General features: G+C 38.3%; 1 protein-coding gene across 1 annotated transcript in view; it reads right to left on the bottom strand.

Annotated features, from left to right (window-relative positions):
* Nucleotides 1-20,433, bottom strand: part of TXNRD2 (thioredoxin reductase 2) — a 566,113-nt gene that overhangs the window by 202,611 nt on the left and 343,069 nt on the right. Inside the window, 1 exon segment of the mRNA XM_053701924.1 lies at nt 4,812-4,817. Coding sequence (XP_053557899.1) covers nt 4,812-4,817 — 6 coding nt within the window.

Genomic DNA, 20,433 nt, shown 5'->3' with positions numbered 1-20,433 from the left:
GAAGGCAAACAGGGTATCATGAGGCGCCAAAAAAGCAACAAAAAAAAAGCCGCCAAAAATAAAAGACTGTCACCACCATGAAAGAAAGTAATTTATCAGGTAAGCATAAATAATGTTTTCTTTCATAAGGTGATGAGAGTCCACAAGCCTTAACGTGTGAGATCTAATGTCCAAGCTGTAAAGTACACCGGAAAATGGGTGGGAAAAAAATAAAGGCAGTTCCTATTTGCCAGACTTTGCAGCCTTTAGGACTTTTATGCTAAAAACCGCTCAATATAATAAAATTTAGTAAATTGATGTAAATAATACAATGTTGCAGCTTTGCAATTCTGATCCATAGAAGAATCAGTTTTAAAATCTAAGAAGTGGGAACAGATCTGGAATGTGCTGTAATGTGTTTAGGGTGCGATCTTGCCGCTGACAAGAAAGCCTTGGGAATTATTTGTTTAAGCCAAAAAACTAGTATGATAATAGTATCATCATGTTCTCTAAGAGGACCTGAAAATGAAAAAAATAAATGTAGCTTAATCTGCAATCCATAATAGCATGCAAGTAAACTTTTAGAGCTCTAACAATATCAAACATATGCAAAGCTTTATCTTTGTGAAAAATAAGAAAGGATAGAGCCAACATCTAAAAGAAAGTCCAAAATAGAATGCCATGCATCTAAATTCCATGGAAAAGAAATTGGAGTAAAAAGAGGTCTACGTTTAAGCAACGCCTGAAAAAAGGCTTTCACATCTGACAACTTGGCTATCTTCTTGAGAAAGTATTAGCCACAGCATCAGTAAGCCCCTCTGTTTCAAAATTGGTGTGCCAGCTACACTCATCAAGTTTAAAGATTGAGACAATAGACCCTGATACTTCAGAAGAGTCCAAGGTGGAGAGCTGGAAATCTGTATTAGATAGGGTGACCATATTGCCGCTTTAGAAAGGGACACATATGAAAAATACATGTGTCAGGGCTGTTTCAAGAAATGTTTTGTATAAGAACCCTGCCATATGTATTTTTTATATGTGTCCCTTCTTAAAGCGGCAATATGGTCAGCCTAGTATTAGATCTGTATACTAGGTCCTGCGTAACCAGGCTGGCGCAATTATAGAACTAGGGCCTTCACATAACTGATCCGAGCTATTCATTTAGTCACACATACACACATTTATATACACGCGCGCACACAGATATACATACAGTCATAGCCAAAAATATTGGCACCCCTGCATTTTTGTCAGATAATGCACCACTTCATCCAGAAAATTGTTGCAATTACAAACGTTAAGGCATTCTCATGTTTATTTCTTTTGTTTGTATTGGCATGACACAAAAAAAGTGGAGAAAATCCCCCAAATCTGACACATTCCACGCAGAACTCCAAAAATGGACTGGACAAAAATGGCACCTTCAATTTAATATTTGGTAGTACATCCCTTTGAAAAAAATAACTGAAATCAATCACTTCCTGTAACCATCAATGAGTTTCTTACACCTTTCTAATGGAATTTTGGACCACTCTTCTTTCGCCCACTACTCCAGGTCTCTTATATTGGAAGGGTTCCTTTTCCCAACTGCTGTTGTGAGATCTCTCCACAGGTGCTCTATGGCAGTGATTTTTAACATTTTTTTTTGCTGTGGCACACTTTTTTACATTAAAAAATCCTGTGGCCCACCACCATCCCAAAATTTTAAAAAAATCACACATACAGCATATATATATATATATATATATATATATATATATATATATATATATATATATATACAGGTGGCCCTCGTTTTACAACGGTTCAATTTACACCGTTTCAGAATAACAACCTTTTTTTCCAGTCATGTGACTGCTATTGAAAAGCATTGAAAAGCAGTGCATTTATTAAAATAGCCAGTAGGTGGAGCTGTCCGCTTGTGTTGCAGCAAAGCTAAGCAAGCTGAAATTAATCAGTTTAACCAGACCTGAGCTATCGAGCAGATTTCAAAGGAACAAGATCGTCCTGTCTATAAATCGGTCCAGATTGGAATGCATAGAAAGAACTGTTTGCAGAAAAATGCAAGTGAAGTCTGTGTTGTGTGATTATTTTATTAGGTTTATAATGATGTTTAGCAAATGTTTTTGTTCATTTAACTTAGTTTAATTATATATTCTGTGTTGAGTGATTATTTTATTAAGTTTATAATGCTGTTTAGCATTTAAAGTCTTCATTTCAAAGCTTTAAAAATAATGTATTAGGTGTTACTTATGACAATTTTGAGAGGGGCCTGGAACCTATCTCCCTCACTTCCCATTGACTTACATTATAAACTGGGTTTCAATTTACAACGGTTTCAATTTACAACCATTCCTTCTGGAACCTAACCCCGGCGTAAACTGAGGGCTACCTGTACACATACACACAAACACACACATACTGTATGCATTGTGCTGTTATGCCATGCCTCCTACAAACTACCCCTGCACTGGGAGTAAAAAAGAAGCAAAGTTTAAAAAATATGTCACACTGTTGTCAGTCTGTCGTGGCACACCTGAGGATCTCTCACGGCACACTGGTTGAAAAACACTGCTCTATGGGATTGAGATCTGAACTCATTGCTGGCCAGTTCAGCACTCTCCAGCGCTTTATCTTAAAGGGACAGTCAACACCAGAATTTTTGTTGTTTAAAAAGATAGATAATCCCTTTATTACCCATTCCCCAGTTTTGCATAACCAACACGGTTATAATAATACACTTTTTACCTCTGTGATTAACTTGTATCTAAACATTTTCTGACAGCCCCCTGATCACATGACATTTTATTTATTATCTTTTGACTTTCATTTTAGCCAATTAGTGCAGTGTCTGCCACAATCCATGGGCATGCTCACAATGTTATCTATAGGGTTTACCTGAACTAGCTCTCCCCTGCTGTGAAAAGCAAATACAAAAGCATGTGATTAAAGGCAGCCTTCAAGGGCTTAGAAATTATCATGAGCCCTCCTAGGTCTAGCTTTCAACTAAGAATACCAAAAGAACAAAGCAAAATTGGTGATAAAAGTAAATTGGAAAGTTGTTTAAAATGACATGCCCTATTTGAAACATGAAAGGTTTTTTTGGACTTGACTGTCCCTTTAAAGGATTACTTTCTGTTATAATTTTTAAGCTAAACAACTAACATATTAAAGTTAATAAACATTAATTAAAACCTACTGACCTATATTTTCTCCAAAACTAAGTTTCATAACGTTCTAAAAGTTATATCTTTTATTCGGTGATGATGTCACGTTATCCTGCCCACTATTTTCAGCACTGCATGTTCAAAATACTTAAACCAATAACTTTGTGTTTAAAGCGCCATTTTGAAACCTAGGTATTGTAAACGGATTGGTACAGAGCAAAGGATACCCACGGAGTGGGTTTGGAAAACAATTAAATTTGCAGACAAGATTTCTGATATACAGTAGAGATATGTTAATGAAATGCTATTGATAAAAAGCGTATTTGGGGTAGTTAGTTAGTAACAGGCATAGAAAATATTTACTTACAGTGGCCCTTTAAACAATTTCTGGGTGCCTTTTGACGTGTGCTTTGGCTCATTGTCCTGCTCTAAGACCCATGACCTCTGACGGAGACCCAACTTTCTGAAACTGGGTCCTACATTGCACCACAGAATTCTTTAGTAGTCTTCAGATGTCATAATGCCATGCACACAGTCAAGAAATCCAGTGTCTGAAGCAGCAAAGCAACCCCAAAACATCAGTGAACCTCCACCATGTTTGACTGTATTCTTTTCTTTATAAGTCACGTTTTTTTTCTGAACAGTAGAATGATGGGCTTTACCAAAAAGCTGTAAGTTTGTTTTTTCAGTCCACAGCACAGTCTCAAAAAAGGATTTTGGCTTCCTCAGGTAAGTTTTGGCAAACTCCAATCTGGCTTTTTTATGTTTCTGTGTCAGCAGTGGGGTCCTCCTGGGTCTACCATCTATCCCATTTCCACGCCTATCCCATTTCCTTACAATAAAATCCCCCCTTGACCCATTGCAATCTGGATTTCATCCCAATCACTCCACAGAGACAGCAATTGTTAAGGTTACCAACAACCTACTTACAGCAAAATCAAAAGGCCACTTCGCTCTGCTTATGCTCCTTGATCTGTCCGCAGCCTTTGACACTGTTGATCACCCTCTCTTGCTCCAAACCCTCCAATCCTTTGGCATATGTGACACAGCCCTCTTGTGGCTCTCTTCCTACCTGTCAAACCGTACCTTTAGTGTAGCCTTCTCTGGGGCCTCCTCTGCCCCGTCACCACTTTCTGTCGGAGTACCGCAAGGCTCTGTCCTCGGTCCCCTTCTCTTCTCAATCTACACGTCATCACTAGGTTCCCTAATAAAGTCCCAAGGTTTACAATATCATTTGTATGCCGATGACACCCAAATCTACTTCTCTGCACCAGACCTTTCTCCTTTCTTGCTAATCCGTGTCACTAACTGCCTTTCTCACATCTCCAACTGGATGTCCTCTCACTACCTCAAGCTAAATCTCTCCAAAACTGAGCTCCTTATTTTCCCCCCTTCTTCTAAACTCTCCACCCACAATCTCTCTATAACTGTCGACAACTCCATCATTACCCCTACCCCGCATGCCCGATGTCTCGGGGTCACATTTGATTCAGATCTTTCTTTCACTCCTCACATTCAGTCATTGGCTAAAGCCTGCCGCTTCCACCTTAAAAACATCTCTAAAATTAGACACTTCCTTACACAAGACACAACTAAGATTTTAATCCACTCTCTCATTCTCTCCCGCCTCGATTACTGCAACTCTGTCCTCTCTGGTCTCCCCACCTACCGCTTAGCTCCTTTACAATCCATAATGAATGCCTCTGCCAGACTCATCTTCCTTACACGTCGCTCTTCATCTGCTGCACCTCTCTGCCAATCTCTTCACTGGCTTCCTCTTGCCTCTAGGATCAAACACAAAATTCTCATTCTGACATACAAAGCCCTCAACTGCACTGCTCCCCCCTATATCTCAGACCTTGTCTCCAGAAACTCTCCCTCCGTTCCCCTTCGCTCTGCTCATGACCTCCTACTCTCCTCCTCTCTTGTCACCTCATCACACTCCCGTTTACAGGACTTCACCAGACTGGCTCCCATCTTGTGGAACTCTCTGCCTCGCTCCACAATACTTTTTTCTAGTTTTAAAAGCTTCAAGTGCTCCCTAAAGACTCTACTGTTCAGGGATGCATACAACCTACACTAACCTTTCTTTATACCAGTTCCTCTCCTCCACTGCTATCCCCTGAACCCCCTTAGCATGTAAGCCTAAGAATCCAGCTGTTTGTTGATCACCTGCTCAAGAGCTGACAACAACAGTGCAACTCTTGGCAGGGCCCTCTACCCATTTGATCCCTATACTTGTCTTGTTGTACTCCATCTTTGTTAATAGCGCTGAGGAATCTGTTGGCACTCTACAAATAACCGATAATAATAATAATAATACCATATCGTTCCTTTTCATTCAGATGGCGACGTATAGTGCGAGCTGACATATTTGTACCCTGTTACAAAAATAGGCAGCAAGGTGAAAGCCGAAAACTAATTTATTAAATATGACTGGAGACGAGAACAAACAGGCGACGTTTCAGGATTTTATAAAATCCCGAAACGTCGCCTGTTTGTTCTTGTCTCCAGTCATATTTAATAAATTAGTTTTCTGCTGTCACCTTGCTGCCTATTTTGTATCATTGTATTGGGGTCCAGGGCAGTGACCGCAAGGTGACGTGCAGCTATCTACCTGTGGTGCTGGGACGCTGCTTTTAGTTTTTATATTTGTACCCTGTGCATAAAGGTCAGCTTGAATTTGTCTGAAAGTTAATCAAGGTTCTTTATCCACCATTCGAACAATCCTTTGTTGCAATCTGATCAATTTTTCTCTTTCGTCCACGGATATTAGCTACAGTGCCATGGGCTATAAACTTCTTGATAATGTTGCACACAGTGTACACAGGGACATTAAGATCTCTGGAGATGGATTTGTAACAATGAGATTGTCCATGCTTTTCCACAATTTTTGTTCTCAAATCCTCAGACAATTCTTTGCTGCTCTTTCTCTTCTCCATGCTCAGTGTGGCACAAAGAGACACACAACAGAAAGGTTGAGTCAAATTTTCACCATTTTAACTGGTTGCCGGTGTGATTTCTATATTGTCAGCACCAGTTAATTGATACAGGCGAGTTTAAATACAAATTACAGGAGTATAACAAACTTGGAAAGCAATTATTTCTTACAATGCTAATAATTTTGTCCAGTCCATTTTTGGAGTTTTGCGTGGAATCCTGTGTTAAGCAAGTCTATCTGCACCATTTTTCCAACATACATAACACACACATGAATTCACATATATACACATATAAACACATAAATACACAAGAATACACATACATACACACCACCAGCAAAAATATTGTGACTCACTGAAGCCTCAGAAGATGGTTAGCATTTTTTAACAAAGTATTTTTAAATTAAGGTATGCACATAGTTTTTTTTAGACATAATGCTATTGCACACTTAATAGACTACAATAATGTATAAATTTAACTTTATATGCACTGGGAAACAAAAAAATAGTGTGACTCACTATTATTGCGGTGGTTTGTAACTGAACCCACAATATCTCTGAGGTACACCTGTATGTATGTGTGTATATATATATATTAAAACAAAAGAGAAAAAAAAGAGACCACTATTGTCCAGCACTAGACTATTACTCATAAATTTCCCACATAAAACACAAGAGGGTGAAGGAGAGAAAAATATATATGCCCCCAGTTAGTGCATAAAACAATTTATTGTAACAAGAGGACAACATATATAGGTCTACTGCTAGTCTGCAACAGGAACATATCAGTATGGAGCATGTACATATTCATATGATTCATACATCTGACGTCTGTATAATATTCCAAATATTATACAAATACAACATTGAGCTTAAAAGCTGCAAAATGTCCCACCAAAAGGCAAGTTATTTAGAGTTTGCAAATCACCATCATAAGTTCATATTTCCAATCACAGCATAAACAGGCTGTATTTATAATCCAAGGGCATAAAGCTTATCGGTATTGTCCCAACAAGTGGCAATCAGATATATGCAACTGATTCTAGATCATCCAACCAAACTGCTGATGTTGCAAAAAAATTGGGTGAGCCTTTAACCCTTTCAACCACGGATGCATAACATGATAAACAGCAAACCACTATATTAGCTTTGGCAATGTAAGCTCTTAATTAGCTCTGTGTTGCTTTCACATTATCTGCATTTTCAGGTTGACTGGGGTTTTGTGCTGTATTACCTTACGTCGTGTATACTTATCTCCTCCTTTCGGAGTTGGGTATTTGCACCGTCTTCTCACCTTTGCAGTGTTGGTATTGCCACAAATTTAAGATGCCAAAGTGGTTAAAAACATTTTCAGAGGCACTTGAGCGCATATGCGCGCCTCTTTCGGTGGCTCAAAATAATTAGCAGACAAGCAGTAGCGATCAGCGGCTTGCAGCTGACAAGCCCGCTAAATAGCAGCTACGCGCGTTTCACCCGTTCAAACATACGGGCTTCTTCCGGCTTGATAGTGATTGGAGGATCTCCTCCTTTGTTATATACAATTAGCTCCGCCTTTGTTTTGAATCTGATGCCCAGTGAAATTATACATGTACATTTATAATGTTGACAATTGTTACTAAATATAACACTATTCATTTTAGATACTTGGTTATAATATCGTTATAATCTATCAAAGGGTAGCCTGCTGTGTCAAACAAACTGAGTTTCAGAAAAATGTAATTAATAAAACTAGTTTTGAATCCTTGATATATGACAGGGGAGTATTTTTTCCCCCTCATATGCATTATTTCTTGCATGTCTGATCAGCAACAACTTTTTAAGGAGTATATATTCATGATAGAAAATCTATCTATAATTTGTTCATAAAAAAGAACGAAAATGTATTTCCTCATTCATACCCAAAGGTTTTAGACTTTTCAAGTTAAAGATCCATTTACTTTCTCTACATAGTAAGATTTGGTCTAAATTCCCCCCTCTGCTTTTAATGTCAACTAGCTCCAGGCCCCTAAATCGCAAAATATTGTTATTGCTGTTGTGGAATTCCATAAAATGTCTTGCTACACTGCTATTCTTTATACAATTGATTTTAATATCCCGCTTGTCTTCTTTAATCCTTTCTTTCAGTTCTCTATACGTCTTTCCTATATAGAACATTGGGCAATTACATGATACCATATAGATAACACCTTCACTTCTACAGGTTATATGACCCTTTACCCTATGTGGCAGACCTAGAATGTCATAAAATGTTTCCCCTGTAAGCATGTTTGTACAGACAGAGCAGTGTGTGCATTTAAAGTTCCCATCTTTGTATTTTTTTGCTGTAAGCCAATTTGTATTAGTAGACCTGAAGTGACTATAGCCCAACATGTCCTTTAAATTTGGGTCTCTCCTTGGGGTTATTAATGGTGTGTTCCCTACAAATTTGGCAATTATTGGATCAACCAATAAAATGTGCCAATGTTTATGTAGTATTGAGTGAATATCACGCCATCTATCATTGTATGTGCTGATAAATCTTGTGCTAGAGTTGTTTATTGTCTTATCTATATACATACATACAAACATACATACACACACACACAATTATACAATTAGCAAAACAGCCCCCAAGCTCATAGATACCCGGGTACTCACTCCCTCCATAGTACATGTAGAAGAGAACAGTGTAAAAGCGCTGACTACACACTGAATGGCTGATGAACTAAATTTCTACAGCAATCAGGAAGTGTGAGTGCACAACCGAAGGCGGAATAGGTATTAATTTTGATCTGATAACCTCCTGCGGCTTCAGAAAAGTGACATGAGCTGGGAAGTGAGCTCTGTATAGAAAAATGATGCGTAAAGCTAACATTAAGGAAAGAAAGTGCAGTCTGCCTTGAGATAAACCCCCTACACAAACTGAAACTAACATTAATTGTAAGGAAATGCCTCTGTAGTATGAAGTAAAAATAAAAGTAAAGGGTTATTTTGCCACAAGCAGACTGCCTCAACACCTCACATATAAAGTGAAAAGCACTACTCCTAAAACTAATGTGAGATATGTCTGTGTGTAAGTTAGTATGTCCCCTGGGCGCTATACATTAAAAATGTACCTTCTTATGGCCGGCGGACTATCTGAGTGAGCTGCATGCTGTAGAGCCCATCCACTGCTGAGAAAGTGACAGCAGAGGATATTGCAGAGGAGTATGATAACGACCCAACAGGAGGAGGCTAAGGACAGGTCCATCCGACACCCATGGAAGGCTTGTGAGTAAAATCCCTCAGGGAAATATTGAGTAACTACCAAGTACTCTGTCCAAACCTCTGTCCAAGTCTTTATAGGAAGAGGCTCCTTACTCTTGCTGAATGAGGGGGTAAAAGTTTTCACATAGGTCTAAGAATCAACGTAGAATTAGGAGCACCTCAAATATTCACCAACTCCTGGGAGGCAAAGAACAAAACTGTGATACACAGGTAGGTGGGAGGATTTAATAGCTTTAGTATTTGTTGTGTCTTTGCCTCCTCCTAGATGCGGGAATTCAATCCCAATGGTAACCACCTTATGAAAAAAAAAAGAAAACAGTTTTGACAGGAAAAGTTAACTCTCTAAATTCTGCAAAGAAGGAAGCTCAGAAACTATTGAAAAGAGATCCTCAGCTTCAAAAATGTTCCTGATCATCTGAGAGTCTGCTGAAAATGAGGAGCAGAGCTCTGGAATGTACTAAATACCAAAAACTATTTTTTTTTAAAGAGACAGTACCTCAATTTTACTGTAATGTGTAAAAGAACCCAAAAGTGTCCAAAAATATATCTAGTGTTATCTTGTGTATGTAACTATGTCCTGAGGCTATGTGAACATGTTTATGCTAAGTCTGAAAAGTCTAAGTGAGTGCAAGTACCTAGTTACCTGTCAGCACTCACTCTACCACGTGTACGAAGCTGTAGGGAACCTGATTGTGTAGTATGCACTGACATAGATCTAAAGGCGGAATGTTCTGAAGAGGCCAACAGGAAGAGGCTGCCGGACCAGTCCCAGTGTCACCTGCAGCAGGCAAATGAGAAACTCCGGTGGTAGATTTACTCTCGCTGTCAACATACTCTTTTACACCCCTCTGTCCTATTCCCAGCTCTCTGAGGGGGATATCAGGCCTCACATCAGTTTGAGAACCCCTTTAAATCAATGTGTAGATCAGCAAATTGACTAAGGAATCATTGGAAAGTGGGAGGGATGAAAGCTCTGTATTGAGGGGTGTTGTGTCTCCTCCTGAAGGACTGGACTTTAATCCTACATATGGCTCTTGCGCTGTCACCATCTTATGAAAGAAATCTAAAGCATTGCACCATTCTCGTAAATGTAATATTTAGCAGAACAAGAATGATTGCATTTATTATTCATTAGATGCCCCCGTATGAGTAGTTCTTACTACATACTTATTAAAGAGACATTAAACACTTTGAGATGGTAATACAATGATACATTGTTTATATATAAAACAAAAAGTCTGCAATAAGCTTTCATTATTTATTTTGTGTTCTTTTCCTGAAATTTTATTCTGAAATTGTGACATTTTCAGTTCCTATTAGAAATTCAAGTGCAGAACACTGTTATATTCCATTGGCTGCACACTTTAGTGACCTATTTATAACTGTCCCTAATTGGCCACAGCAGAGAAGGCAACCTAAGTTAAAAACACAACAGCTCCCATTGTTTTATAGACACTAAATCTTTATACTTATTTTGTCAATATTTAAACAGCTAATGAGACTTTAAAAAAATACATATACATGTTATTCTCAGACTAATCTTTTCTTTGAATGGACCATTCATAGAATTTGATTAGTGTTTAATGTCCCTTTAAAACAATGAATCAAGTAGATAAAACATAATTTATGTAAGAACTTACCTGATAAATTCATTTCTTTCATATTAGCAAGAGTCCATGAGCTAGTGACGTATGGGATATACATTCCTACCAGGAGGGGCAAAGTTTCCCAAACCTCAAAATGCTTATAAATACACCCCTCACCACACCCACAATTCAGTTTAACGAATAGCCAAGAAGTGGGGTGATAAAAAAGTGCGAAAGCATATAAAATAAGGAATTGGAATAATTGTGCTTTATACAAAATCATAACCACCACAAAAAAAGGGCGGGCCTCATGGACTCTTGCTAATATGAAAGAAATGAATTTATCAGGTAAGTTCTTACATAAATTATGTTTTCTTTCATGCAATTAGCAAGAGTCCATGAGCTAGTGACGTATGGGATAATGATTACCCAAGATGTGGATCTTTCCACACAAGAGTCACTAGAGAGGGAGGGATAAAATAAAGACAGCCAATTCCTGCTGAAAATAATCCACACCCAAAATAAAGTTTAATGAAAAACATAAGCAGAAGATTCAAACTGAAACCGCTGCCTGAAGTACTTTTCTACCAAAAACTGCTTCAGAAGAAGAAAATATATCAAAATGGTAGAATTTAGTAAAAGTATGCAAAGAGGACCAAGTTGCTGCTTTGCAAATCTGATCAACCGAAGCTTCATTCCTAAACGCCCAGGAAGTAGAAACTGACCTAGTAGAATGAGCTGTAATCCTCTGAGGCGGAGTTTTACCCGACTCAACATAGGCAAGATGAATTAAAGATTTCAACCAAGATGCCAAAGAAATGGCAGAAGCTTTCCGGCCTTTTCTAGCACCGGAAAAAATAACAAATAGACTAGAAGTCTTTCGGAAAGACTTAGTAGCTTCAACATAATATTTCAAAGCTCTAACAACATCCAAAGAATGCAACGATTTCTCCTTAGAATTCTTAGGATTAGGACATAATGAAGGAACCACAATTTCTCTACTAATGTTGTTGGAATTCACAACTTAAGGTAAAAATTCAAAAGAAGTTAGCAACACCGCCTTATCCTGATGAAAAATCAGAAAAGGAGACTCACAAGAAAGAGCAGATAATTCAGAAACTCTTCTGGCAGAAGAGATGGCCAAAAGGAACAAAACTTTCCAAGAAAGTAATTTAATGTCCAATGAATGCATAGGTTCAAACGGAGGAGCTTGAAGAGCTCCCAGAATCAAATTCAAACTCCAAGGAGGAGAAATTGACTTAATGACAGGTTTTATACGAACCAAAGCTTGTACAAAACAATGAATATCAGGAAGAATAGCAATCTTTCTGTGAAAAAGAACAGAAAGAGCAGAGATTTGACCTTTCAAGGAACTTGCGGACAAACCCTTATCTAAACCATCCTGAAGAAACTGTAAAATTCTCGGTATTCTAAAAGAATGCCAAGAAAAATGATGAGAAAGACACCAAGAAATATAAGTCTTCCAGACTCTATAATATATCTCTCTAGATACAGATTTACGAGCCTGTAACATAGTATTAATCACAGAGTCAGAGAAACCTCTTTGACCAAGAATCAAGCGTTCAATCTCCATACCTTTAAATTTAAGGATTTCAGATCCTGATGGAAAAAAAGGACCTTGTGACAGAAGGTCTGGTCTTAACGGAAGAGTCCACGGTTGGCAAGAGGCCATCCGGACAAGATCCGCATACCAAAACCTGTGAGGCCATGCCGGAGCTACCAGCAGAACAAACGAGCATTCCTTCAGAATCTTGGAGATTACTCTTGGAAGAAGAACTAGAGGCGGAAAGATATAAGCAGGATGATACTTCCAAGGAAGTGATAATGCATCCACTGCCTCCGCCTGAGGATCCCGGGATCTGGACAGATACCTGGGAAGTTTCTTGTTTAGATGAGACGCCATCAGATCTATTTCTGGAAGTTCCCACATTTGAACAATCTGAAGAAATACCTCTGGGTGAAGAGACCATTCGCCCGGATGCAACGTTTGGCGACTGAGATAATCCGCTTCCCAATTGTCTATACCTGGGATATGAACCGCAGAGATTAGACAGGAGCTGGATTCCGCCCAAACCAAAATTCGAGATACTTCTTTCATAGCCAGAGGACTGTGAGTCCCTCCTTGATGATTGATGTATGCCACAGTTGTGACATTGTCTGTCTGAAAACAAATGAACGATTCTCTCTTCAGAAGAGGCCAAAACTGAAGAGCTCTGAAAATTGCACGGAGTTCCAAAATATTGATCGGTAATCTCACCTCCTGAGATTCCCAAACTCCTTGTGCCGTCAGAGATCCCCACACAGCTCCCCAACCTGTGAGACTTGCATCTGTTGAAATTACAGTCCAGGTCGGAAGCACAAAAGAAGCCCCCCTGAATTAAACGATGGTGATCTGTCCACCACGTTAGAGAGTGTCGAACAATCGGTTTTAAAGATATTAATTGAGATATCTTTGTGTAATCCTTGCACCATTGATTCAGCATACAGAGCTGAAGAGGTCTCATGTGAAAACGAGCAAAGGGGATCGCGTCCGATGCAGCAGTCATAAGACCTAGAATTTCCATGCATAAGGCTACCGAAGGGAATGATTGTGACTGAAGGTTTCGACAAGCTGAAATCAATTTTAGACGTCTCTTGTCTGTTAAAGACAGAGTCATGGACACTGAATCTATCTGGAAACCCAGAAAAGTTACCCTTGTCTGAGGAATCAATGAACTTTTTGGTAAATTGATCCTCCAACCATGATCTTGAAGAAACAACACAAGTCGATTCGTATGAGATTCTGCTAAATGTAAAGACTGAGCAAGTACCAAGATATCGTCCAAATAAGGAAATACCACAATACCCTGTTCTCTGATTACAGACAGAAGGGCACCGAGAACCTTTGTAAAAATTCTTGGAGCTGTAGCTAGGCCAAACGGCAGAGCCACAAACTGGTAATGCTTGTCCAGAAAAGAGAATCTCAGGAACTGATAATGATCTGGATGAATCGGAATATGCAGATATGCATCCTGTAAATCTATTGTGGACATATAATGCCCTTGCTGAACAAAAGGCAAGATAGTCCTTATAGTTACCATCTTGAACGTTGGTATCCTTACATAACGATTCAATATTTTTAGATCCAGAACTGGTCTGAAGGAATTCTCCTTCTTTGGTACAATGAAGAGATTTGAATAAAACCCCACCCCCTGTTCCGGAACTGGCATAATTACTCCAGCCAACTCTAGATCTGAAACACAATTCAGAAATGCTTGAGCTTTCACTGGATTTACTGGGACACGGGAAAGAAAAAATCTCTTTGCAGGAGGTCTCATCTTGAAACCAATTCTGTACCCTTCTGAAACAATGTTTTGAATCCAAAGATTGTGAACAGAATTGATCCAAATTTCTTTGAAAAAACGTAACCTGCCCCCTACCAGCTGAGCTGGAATGAGGGCCGCACCTTCATGTGGACTTAGAAGCAGGCTTTGCCTTGCTAGCAGGCTTGGATTTATTCCAGACCGGAGATGGTTTCCAAACTGAAACTGCTCCTGAGGATGAAGGATTAGGCTTTTGTTCTTTGTTGAAGCGAAAGGAACGAAAACGATTAGCCCTGTTTTTACCCTTAGATTTTTTATCCTGTGGTAAAAAAGTTCCTTTTCCCACCAGTAACAGTTGAGATAATAGAATCCAACTGAGAACCAAATAATTTGTTACCCTGGAAAGAAATGGAAAGTAGAGTTGATTTTAGAAGCCATATCAGCATTCCAAGTCTTAAGCCATAAAGCTCTTCTAGCTAAAATAGCTAGAGACATAAACCTGACATCAACTGTGATAATATCAAAAATTGCATCACAGATAAAATTATTAGCATGCTGAAGAATAATAATAATATCATGAGAATCATGATCTGTTACTTGTTGCGCTAAAGTTTCCAACCAAAAAGTTGAAGCTGCAGCAACATCAGCCAATGATATAGCAGGTCTAAGAAGATTACCTGAACACAGATAAGCTTTTCTTAGAAAGGATTCAATTTTCCTATCTAAAATTAAACGAAGTACCATCTGACGTAGGAATAGTAGTACGTTTAGCAAGGGTAGAAATAGCCCCATCAACTTTAGGGATTTTGTCCCAAAATTCTAATCTGTCAGACGGCACAGGATATAATTGCTTAAAACGTTTAGAAGGAGTAAATGAATTACCCAATTTATCCCATTCTTTGGAAATTACTGCAGAAATAGCATTAGGAACAGGAAAAACTTCTGGAATAACCACAGGAGATTTAAATACCTTATCTAAACGTTTAGAATTAGTATCAAGAGGACCAGAATCCTCTACTTAAAGAAGTACTAATTGCTTTAGAAATAAAGAACGAATAAATTCCATTTTTAAATAAATATGAAGATTTATCAGCATCAATCTCTGAGACAGAATCCTCTGAACCAGAAGAGTCATCAGAATCAGAATGATGATGTTCATTTAAAAATTCATCTGTAGGGAGAGAAGTTTTAAAAGATTTTTTACGTTTACTAGAAGGAGAAATAACAGACATAGCCTTCTTTATGGATTCAGAAACAAAATCTCTTATGTTATCAGGAACATTCTGCACCTTAGATGTTGAAGGAACTGCAACAGGCAATGGTACTTTACTAAAGGAAATATTATCTGCATTAACAAGTTTGTCATGACAATTAATACAAACAACAGCCGGAGGAATAGCTACCAAAAGTTTACAGCAGATACACTTAGCTTTGGTAGATCCAGCACTAGATTTTCCTGTAATATCTTCTGACTCAGATGCAACGTGAGACATCTTGCAATATGTAAGAGAAAAAACAACATATAAAGCAAAATTGATCAAATTCCTTAAATGACAGTTTCAGGAATGGGAAAAAATGCCAAAGAACAAGCTTCTAGCAACCAGAAGCAATGAAAAAATGAGACTGAAATAATGTGGAGACAAAAGCGACGCCCATTATTTTTTTAGCGCCAAATCAGACGCCCACATTATTTGGCGCCTAAAATGCTTTTGGCGCCAAAAATGACGCCACATCCGGAACGCCGACATTTTTGGCGCAAAATAACGTCAAAAAATGACGCAACTTCCGGTGACACGTATGACGCCGGAAACGGAAAAGAATTTTTTTTTGCGCCAAAAAAGTCAGCGCCAAGAATGACGCAATAAAATGAAGCATTTTCAGCCCCCGCGAGCCTAACAGCCCACAGGGAAAAAAAGAGTCAAATTTTTGAAGGTAAGAAAAAATTGATTAATTCAAGTGCATTATCCCAAATATGAAACTGACTGTCTGAAAAATAAGGAATGTTGAACATTCTGAGTCAAGGCAAATAAATGTTTGAATACATATATTTAGAACTTTATAAACAAAGTGCCCAACCATAGCTTAGAGTGTCACAGAAAATAAGATTTACTTACCCCAGGACACTCATCTACATGTTTGTAGAAAGCGAAACCAGTACTGAAACGAGAATCAGCAGAGGTAATGGTATATATAAGAGTATATCGTCGATCTGAAAAGGGAGGTAAGAGATGAATCTCTACGACCGATAACAGAGAACCTATGAAATAGACCCCGTAGAAGGAGATCACTGCATTCAAATAGGCAATACTCTCCTCACATCCCTCTGACATTCACTGCACGCTGAGAGGAAAACCGGGCTCCAACTTGCTGCGGAGCGCATATCATCGTAGAATCTAGCACAAACTTACTTTACCACCTCCATCGGAGGCAAAGTTTGTAAAACTGAATTGTGGGTGTGGTGAGGGGTGTATTTATAGGCATTTTGAGGTTTGGGAAACTTTGCCCCTCCTGGTAGGAATGTATATCCCATACGTCACTAGCTCATGGACTCTTGCTAATAACATGAAAGAAACATAAGTTATGAAACAAGTAATAAATCTGATCACAAAATCATTTCCTCTCACATAAAGGTAAAAAAGACTGCTTAAGGGAACAGTAAAGGCAATTTTTATTCTAAATGAACAGGTGGTGAAGCCAATCGGAGCCACACAGATAATCAGCACAGTGCACTCATGCATAGTGTTTTAGTTAAAGAGATAGTATAGTCAAAATTAGCGCCTCAGATACCGCTGAGGATACCTGGGCAACCTCTGCCGTCAAAAAAAAACTCCATCAAGTCTGCGAGGAACCGCAGGGCACTGCTTGAGACAGTAAAGATACGTGGAGAACTTGAGGAGACTGCAGCATTGCCTGAACAGAATCCTCCTGAGAGAATGGTGGCTCAGTAACAAAAAGTCTGTCTTTATACATTAAAGGGACAGTCTAGGCCAAAATAAACTTTCATGATTCAGATAGAGCATGTAATTTTAAACAATTTTCCAATTTACTTTTATCACCAATTTTGATTTGTTCTCTTGGTATTCTTAGTTGAAAGCTTAACCTAGGAGGTTCATATGCTAATTTCTTAGACCTTGAAGCCCACCTCTTTCAGATTGCATTTTAACAGTTTTTCCCCACTGGAGGGTGTTGGCTCACATATTTCATATAGATAACACTGCTCGTGCACGTGAAGTAATCTGGGAGCAGGCACTGATTGGCTAGGCTGCAAGTCTGTCAAAAGAACTGAAAAAAGGGGCAGTTTGCAGAGGCTTAGATACAAGATAATCACAGAGGTTAAAAGTATATTATTATAACTGTGTTGGTTAAGCAAAACTGGGAAATGGGTAATAAAGGGATTATCTATCTTTTAAAACAATACAAATTCTGGTGTAGACTGTCCCTTTAAGGTTCTATCAATGCAAGAACCACAAAAAAGGCAAAGGAAGTTCAACATGGGCACTACAACAAATCTTGCACTCTACCTCAGGCGTAGACTGTAAGTCCATCTTTGCAAAAAAACACAGAAAATAATAAAAAAAAACATTTTTTTATGTACTGTCCCTTTACATTTTACAGAAACAAGTAAAACACCGGTTGCGGTAACCGCAACAAAAAACCAGAAGCCTCCCTCTTATAAACAGACAGCTTTCACAAATGTTTTTTAGATAATGCAGTTACAGAACGTCTGGCTCCTCTACACCTCAGCGTTAAGCTGGGGTGCTTACCTGCCCTTGTGAACAGAGAGAGACTGGACTCTAGAACGAACATGCTATTCTACAGCGTGTGCAGTCGCCATGAAATGAGAACAGGGAAAGGGCGCGAAGTTGCAGCGCGCTCTGAAGCCGGAGAAGAGCTCCGCCCCTGTGACGTCACAGAATGGCCGATGAACGGAGCATAATTTGAAATAACCAATATGTAGAAAAAACTGCCCCCTCCTAAAAAGTTAACGTCTGATCCCAGAAGTTTAAACACAGAGCCACCAATAATAAAACTTTAACCCACTTACAGGCTTTTTACACTTAAAAACTCTCTCACCACCGTAGCGTAGCAGAGCCCTGCACCCTGTCCAAAGTATCCTGAACTCAGGATAATTTACCCCATAACGATGCAGTGAAATTACTCAAGTGCAAGGAATCTGAATAAAATTATATTAAAGTCATACAGGAAGAATGTATTTCACAACTTATAATAAAGTTGTGAAAAAAGCAAGGGAAAAACAAGGCACACAGGTAAAGGTGAATAATCAAATATTTATTAATCCCAGACCACGTAATAGTTTGGAGAATATGTCGATAAATATCTACGTCCTTTTCTCTTGACTTTACCATCATATGTAAAAGATACGGCAGACCTATTGAGAAAATTGGATGGAGTAATGGTTAATGAAAAAACCATCTTGGCCTCCCTAGATGTGGAAGGACTCTATTCCTCAATACCACACCAAATAGGCTTACAGGCAATTAGAAAATTCCTAGAAACAAGGGGTCCATCTTATTTTGAACATTCAAACTTTGTCATCTCATTGCTCGAATTTGTCCTTCAGAATAATGTGTTTTCATTTGATGGACAAATTTATCGCCAATTAAGGGGTACAGCGATGGGGGCAGTTTGTGCCCCAACATATGCCTGCCTTCACTTGGGGGCTTGGGAGTCTGATATTTTTGAGGTTTTAAGTGATATATTCAATGAGAAGGTTTTAATGTGGGTCAGGTATGTGGACGATGTTCTTGTCTTGTGGGATGGTGTGGAAGAAGAGTTCAACGATTTTGTTGATCTATTAAACCACAATGACAGGAACATCGTCCTCACATCCGAGACCAACAGCAGGGAATTGAATTTCCTAGATATTACCATCAAGAAAGAGGGTAATAAAATAGTCACTGAAAATTTCAGAAAGAAAAATGCTACAAATAATATTCTTCACGCTCAGAGTGGTCACCCTTTACACCTAAAGAAAGGGATTCCGTATGGACAGTTTCTCCGTTTAAGGAGAAACTGTTCATCTCTATCTAAATTTGACATACATGCTAAAATGATGAAGGATAGATTTTTATTAAGAGGATATTCCAATAAGTGCTTAAAGAAGGCACTGTGGAAGGGCCAGAAATATCCAGAGGGATATCTGTTATATAAAGGAAACCCTAAGTCAGATGGGGGTAATATCAGATTCATCTCCAGATTTAACAATCAATGGCATAACATTAGATCTGTTATGAATAAAAATTGGAACATTTTGACTTTAGATGATAAGGTCAAAAATATAATTGGTGAAAAACCTTTAATGACAGCCAGAAAAGCAAAAAGTCTGAGGGACATTCTGGTGAAAAGTCAGTTTTCCAGAAGTCCCTCTGAGTCAGACTGGCTCAGAAAGGACAGGGGAATAAAAGGTAGCTATCAGTGTGGACCAGTGTTAATTTCGTCGACTAAAACTAGACTAAAATGACTATAAAACTAAAGAAATTCTGATGACTAAAATACGACTAAAACTAAAATGACATTTTAGTCAAAAGACTATGACTAAAAACTAAATCAAAATGACATTTTAGTCAAAAGACTATGACTAAAACTAAATCAAAATGACATTTTAGTCAAAAGACTATGACTAAAACTAAATCAAAATTTGCTGACAAAAACATTTTATGCAAGGTGTTAATCAATCCCTATCCAATTACTGCTCTTTTGTAAAATTTACTAAACTTAATTTTATTAAATTTTAAGATAAATAAAGACATGTTATATACCACAACAGTTAAATCTGTTAAATCTGTATTGCATGTTCAAACCTTAATACCATAAATCAAATCAGGTTAATAAACCTTTACTCCAGGACTATATAATTTGTTTCAAAGTTCTAGAGCAGTGATAATTTTGTTGCCGAAAATGTTTCGAATCTGTGAACAATAAATTGATTCTTCCTATAGAAATAAGCATAACCCATGAGTATGGATTTAAGTTATGCTGTGCCTGTGCTAGCTGCAGAAACTTTTTGTTATGTTGAGTTACTTGATACTTGTTTTAATTATTAACAGAGAACTGTTAAAGATTTTATATTGGGTAATATGTGCAATACAGCCAATACAGTTTACAGTTTTGTTTTTTTTATATTTTAAAGTTGCACTTCTGTATCTCCAGTAGATTTTAGTCGACTAAA

The sequence above is a fragment of the Bombina bombina genome, chromosome 2 (assembly GCF_027579735.1).
Source record: "Bombina bombina isolate aBomBom1 chromosome 2, aBomBom1.pri, whole genome shotgun sequence".
In the NCBI taxonomy this organism is placed as follows: domain Eukaryota; kingdom Metazoa; phylum Chordata; class Amphibia; order Anura; family Bombinatoridae; genus Bombina; species Bombina bombina.
Note: the sequence above shows the minus strand (reverse complement) of the source record. Positions and strands in the feature narration are given on the sequence as shown.